Source organism: Sorghum bicolor, chromosome 1 (genome assembly GCF_000003195.3).
Source record: "Sorghum bicolor cultivar BTx623 chromosome 1, Sorghum_bicolor_NCBIv3, whole genome shotgun sequence".
Taxonomy (NCBI): Eukaryota; Viridiplantae; Streptophyta; class Magnoliopsida; order Poales; family Poaceae; genus Sorghum; species Sorghum bicolor.
Window position 1 is genome coordinate 15,696,629 of NC_012870.2, and position 6,303 is coordinate 15,702,931.

Sequence of the window (6,303 nt, forward strand, 5' to 3'; positions counted from 1 at the left end):
TCCTCCCTTCCCCACCTCTGTTTTCGATGTGCAAGCACCGAGAACCGTCGCCGGAGCGCCGCCGCGATTCACCGAGCGCCAACGGGCCAAACTGAGCCTCCTTTGACCCCGTTCTTCGCGCTGGTGAGCTCCCCTCCCCTTCCGCTCTCTCCCCGTCCAATTCTCGAGCATTTTGGGGCTTCCTAGCGCCCTGGCCACGCGCACCGCAGAGGTCCATGGCCGCCAGCCATGACGCGAGCCACGCGGGCTCACCCCCGGCCACGCAAGGGTCAGGGATGGACTCGCCATCTCCTTCTCTCTCTTCCGGTGCTCTCGGATTTGAAAACCTCACGTTGTAGCTTCCTTTCGAGTCGCGCCGGCGAGCTCTTCAAGGCCGGCCATGGCGCGCCGCCGTGCAGGCCTGTTCCGGCCGGCCAGCGCCACCTCCCCTCTCGCCCCATTTGATCTCGGCCGTTGGTTTCCAATCCGATGGCCGAGGATGCTCCATACCTCTTCGCCGATCGTATTTGCTAAAGAGTCCTTGCGCTTTTGCCAAATTAACCCGCAGTCCTGGGCCAGGGAAGATTTCCTGGATTTTTCTGATTTATTTTAAATCGTTTATACTCTGTTATATTTACAAAACTGCCACTGCACTATTTTGCTTATAAAATCGTCGTTTGAACTCCGATTTGACCCGTTCAAATTGCGTTAGATTCGTAATTAAATTCCCTACATGTAAGTACCACTGTTACTGTAGTTTGCAACTTTTTAATTTTGGGGTTAGGTTTAATTAATTAAATGCCTATAGGAAATCGCTGTAAATTCGTAACTTGATCGTTTTAGTTCCGATTTTCGTGATCTTCGTATCTATGTGATCGTAGCAAAACGTAGGTTCTGTTTTTAAACATTTTATTTTGTTTTTAATCTGTTGGTGTACTGTTCTAATTAAAGGATTGTTTGCTTCGTGTATGTCTGTCTTCGATTATTGTGTGTTGATGATCGATGATCGAGTCTAGTCGGTGAGCTTTACTTCGGTGGTCAAGATCAGAGCCGTGGAAGCAAGTAAAATCAGCAGGACCAGCAGGAGCAATTGGATCAAGGCAAGTATAGCATTTGGGTTTTAATTCTATGACCATGATCTTGTGACTAGATTGATATAAAGCAACAAATGATAATAATGATTTTTTGACAACTTGAGGATTTATTCGTAAGTGATAACCGGGATGAAAGTGCAACCATGAGGGCTATAATGGCTCTGGCTTTAGTCAAGTATGAGTAACTTTTCTAGCTTGTTAGAGGTTACCCGTGTGGCGCAAATGGGGGATAGCAGACCGTGGATTCCCTGCGAGTGGTAGAATTACACGGACTGACTAACGAAACCAAGCGGCCCTAACTTGTTAGACGAACCTTTGAAAGGCTTCATAGTGATCCCTGCCGACCTATCTTGGTAGTGGGTTACGAGGCTGATCACCTCAGGCGAAAGGGTAAATCATGACTCATGGGTAAAGATGTACAACCTCTGCAGAGTGTTAAAAACTGGTATACTAGCCGTGCTCACGGTCACGAGCGGCCTTGGGAACTCTTACATTAAGGGTGATGAATCTTGTGTTAAGAAACTCATTGATTATTGTTTAATGCTCTATATTATTTATATCACATTGATCATGAGATTGTGGGATCTATACAATCTAGTTGTTATACTTGCGGAGTTCGTCTTGGACTCACTCTTGCTATCTCTCCCACACCTCAGGAGAAGTTTTGGGCTTGTGATCAACCAGTCAGTTGGATCCTATAGAGTGAAGTTAACACCCGAAGTTTGGAGTTATATTTCGTGGTTTGTTGCCTAAGGTTGTTTCTGATTACTATGTACGCTATGTAATTTATGCGTTGTCCTTTGATATTACCCCTTATTTGTAGCTATATGTGAGGCTTGTCTTCTAAAACTCACATATGGTGCATGTCTGATTTGTTCTTAAAATCGGGTGTTACATGAGCCAAAGGCCACAGCTCTGCTCCAATACAGAGGTAAAAAAAAATTCTTTTATGATTCTTTAAAGACATACTTTTATGATTTTGTGTGCTATATAGCGTCCTAGATGAATCTGGTTGTTTCACGTTCTTGTGTTCCCCATTCTAATTAAGTTGCAGGCACAAATCATCGAGTACCACTACTAAAAAAAACTTAACTGTGATGGGCGTTTTGTATTTACCGTGGCGGTTTTCTCAACCGCAACGGCCATAAGGTTTCGGTTAATCATGGTTTAACTGCGGCGGTTCTAAGAACCGCCTCGGTTAATCTATTTACCGTGGCGGGTGACTGGCGGTTACCTTAAAATGCCCGCCTCGGTTAATGTTCGCGAAAAAACTCAAAAGTCTAAAAACTTGCGCCTCTAGAGAATTAAACCAACCTCTCATTCAACACTATCACCTTCTACTACTACACCACACAATTATTTGCGTATCTATATAATACGCTATCTTTTAATATCAATATTTTGTAATTTTACATTGGGTATTTTGGCTACTAAATAAACTCAAATAAAAAAAACTTTTAACTACAAATTTTTAAATCTTATCGAGTACTGTAACTTTGGTATATAATGTATCGCCATCAGAGATAGTTTGAAAAAATTTCAAAATTGAGCCTTAAACTTGTCAATATCAAATATGTAGATCAGGTGGACCACTAGAACTTTGGTAATAACTATGTAAACATTAGAGATTATTTAGGAATTCAAAATTTTAAATTTCAAATTTTATAATCTTCGAACACATGTTTGAGACTCTAAACATATTCAAATTTAAAACATTTCAACTACAAAGTTGTAGATTTTATCTAGAACTATAACTTTTGTATAGACCATGTCAACATCTGAGATTGTTTGATAACTTTAAATTTTAAATTTCGAAATCTACAAACTTAAAATGATATTTTTGACCCTAAACAGTTTCAATTCATAAACTTTTCAACTACAGTGTTGTAGATCTCCTCGAGGGCTACAATTTTGATATAAAATTTATCTTCATCTAAATTAATATAAAAAAGTTATAAATTATTTTTTGTTGTAACCATTAACTGAGGTGGCATTGTAACGTAACTGCCACGGTTAATAAGCTATTAACCGTGATGGGTATTATAAGCAACCGCCACAGTTAATACTATTAACCGTGACAGTTATCTTACAATGTTCGCCACGGTTAATAGATATTAATCGTGGTGGTTACTTTAAACTGCCCTTTATGGTTAATTATTAACCATGGCAGTTGTTCGGTGGGCTGGACAGCTTCAGCCGGCCCTGAATAACCATGACACGCAAAACTAACGTCCGCCTCGGAGCTCTAATATAGCTGCGCAAAATGAAACATATAGTAGTGTACATTTAACGCAAAGACGATTCCAAAATCGTTGGTACCAATCGCATCGAACAAGTTCTACGAGCAACCACCGTGCAACGGAGCCTGCTTGGAGTCATGCCCCATTCTTTTTTTTGTTTTTCAATCATCTTCCTTTCCAAGTCATTGTATCATGATCTATCAGTACAGGTAATTTTTTCCCCTATTTAATGTTATCCGTTTCTAATCACAAATATCAACTGGTCCATATTCATTGCTTGTAATATGCACTGTCGTCTATACAAAAAAAAGACGACCAATTTAGTATTTGATGTACACCTATTTTTTACATAAGTCATTTTATGTCTTATTTTTGCTCTTTTCTATCAGCTTTTCTTTGCCTTGCTTGTTCGAGTGTCTTTATAAAAAAAAGAGTAGATACCTACATGCGTGCATTATTCCTAAAGTTGAGTTTGCACTCTGGTTGGCAGATACCTCGTGAATTAGCTTCCGTATATTAGGTAGTTGTGTGGTTAGTTGATCACGCGCCTAACGATTGTAACAATCTTGCTCCTAGACGTCCTAGTTACTCCCTCCATGCCCAAATTGTAAGTCGTTTGACTTTTTTTACGCCAAGTTTGACCACTCGTCTTATTTAAAAAATTTATGCAAATATAGTCAAATTTTAAGTTATTCTTGAAGAACTTTTATTAATAAACCAATACACAACAAAAAAAAAGTAATATTTTGTACAAAACTTTGAATAAGACGAGTGGTCAAACTTGATATTAAAAAAGTCAAACGACTTACAATTTGGGATGGATTGAGTACTATATATAGCAAGGCAATGCGGAGCGTGGATCAGTTACAGATCGAAATGATGGCAGAATTACAAATGTCATCGTGTACCTCAATATAAGAACGACTTAGACTTTATATTTATATTTATATTTATATTTATATTTATATTTATATTTATATTTATATTTATATTTATATTTATATTTATATTTATATTTATATTTATATTTATATTTATATTTATATTTATATTTATATTTATATTTATATTTATATTTATATTTATATTTATATTTATATTTATATTTATATTTATATTTATATTTATATTTATATTTATATTTATATTTATATTTATATTTATATTTATATTTATATTTATATTTATATTTATATTTATATTTATATTTATATTTATATTTATATTTATTCCATTATCATTAGTATTCACTTTATAAACTTTCAGGCAGTTCTCCTGCCAAGCAAGGTGTATACGGAACACACGAATCTATCCTAGAAGCATTTGAACGAGGAGGGTACAAGTCACCCAAATCCTCGAGTTTGGATGTCTTCAAATGATACGCCAATCCTCTGTCCAATCGCGATGTGTGCAAGAAGACAATCTCTTTGTACGGATGGAATCCGAGGATGTCTAGACATCCAGAGCAGTACTGGTTGGTGCTACCATCTCCAACGTTGAGAACACTGTCGTCGTCATCAGAATTCCACTCATCGAACGTACTATGTTGTACTGGTTCCTTGCGTTGACGATTGTAAAGGCCACGTAAAATCCATGGCCCGTGCTTCTGTCTTCTACAGTTTAAACTTGCTTGCAAAAGCCCTGGACTACTTTCGTGCCTCAATATCCACTCCATCACACCGCGCGACGACTCCTCAAGGATCCAGACCTGAAGCTTGCTCTCATCAGAATCATATAGTGCAGAGTAGACTCCTTTTTCAGACCTTCCTAGATGAAGATAAATCTCTCCACATCTATCAGATACTTCCCTTGGCGGTTTGATTATATGGTACGTATTATTTGACATAGATATCCTAGTAGGAAAAAAAACACGCCAGATCAGCTAGATGAATATATAGTTTTTTAAGATCAAATTAATTAAAAAGTAGCGCTGACATGATAGATAGTATATAGTTACCTCATAACGAAGTCATTTTCGCAATGAACGTATAGCGCCCCCCGCCAATACACGCTCCGGCGACATGGCACCCACCTATATTCCAGCTGCAGGTCAGCGAGGGTGGTTCCAGCAGCCTCGCCGTCCCGGGTGAAGGATCTCTTCTCCCATCTCCCCGTTGTGGACGAGAAGACATCCAGAACGTATGGCGACGGCGGCCACTCCGATCGCAGCAAGGATCTCTCCAGGCGCCTGGTCGTGGGACCACGGACGGGCCACCTAGGTCTGATGATGATCTTCTTTTCGAGCTCGTCGTCGTCGTCCCTGTCAGGATCAGGAGGACGGGGGATCGACACCACCTCGTACTGCTCCGCCGATGGCGTGGCCGCTGCCGGGTCGAAGACAAGGTACATTTCTCGGTAAAAACGCTCCATCGCCGTCGGAAGAGGCGGGCACTCGGGCAGCGGCGCGCGCCGCCCCGTCGCCGGGTTGACCACGGCGCCGTGTAGGAGGAGGAGGCCGTTGCAGTGGTCTTGTACGTAAGTGTAAGGCATGCGGTAGCTGGTGGTGACCTCCGTCGACGTCGTCGCGGACGACGGGCGTGAGAACAGGATCCCCGTGCATGAAAACCGGCAGTCGCCGCCGTAGTTGATGAAGAGGCCGGCCAGCGAGCTCGGCGGGAGGAGGTCCGCGCGCAGCAGGCCGCGGCCGTCGATGACCGCGCGCCACGCCGCGCAGACGCAGCGGGACGTGGCCAGGCCGCGCGGCGCGAGGCGGCTCAGTACGTCTGCCAGCACGTCGTCCGGGAGCAGCCGCGTCCGGTCCTCCTCCTGCGGTTCCATGTACGTGCGGAGAGTTCCGATCCTGATCGGCGCGCGTTGGATTGTTCGCAGAATTGAATTGAGCCGCCTGCTGCAGTAGTCACCGTGCGAGACAGATAGGATCTGGCCGGAGATCACCTTTAATTTCTTCTGCTATATATATATATATATGTATATGGAAGTTGGCTGTTGCTATCCGTGGTCAGGTCGTGTCCAAGCTGACCACGTCCACG

At 41.8% G+C, this 6,303-nt stretch overlaps 1 protein-coding gene across 1 annotated transcript; it reads right to left on the bottom strand.

Moving 5' to 3' along the window:
- LOC8065635 lies at positions 4,566 to 6,091 on the bottom strand. Its single transcript, XM_002466848.2, has 2 exons — positions 5,271 to 6,091; positions 4,566 to 5,166 (listed from the first exon to the last, which is right to left on the bottom strand). The coding sequence occupies exons 1-2, from the start codon at positions 6,089 to 6,091 to the stop codon at positions 4,566 to 4,568; spliced, it is 1,422 nt and encodes a 473-aa protein (XP_002466893.2).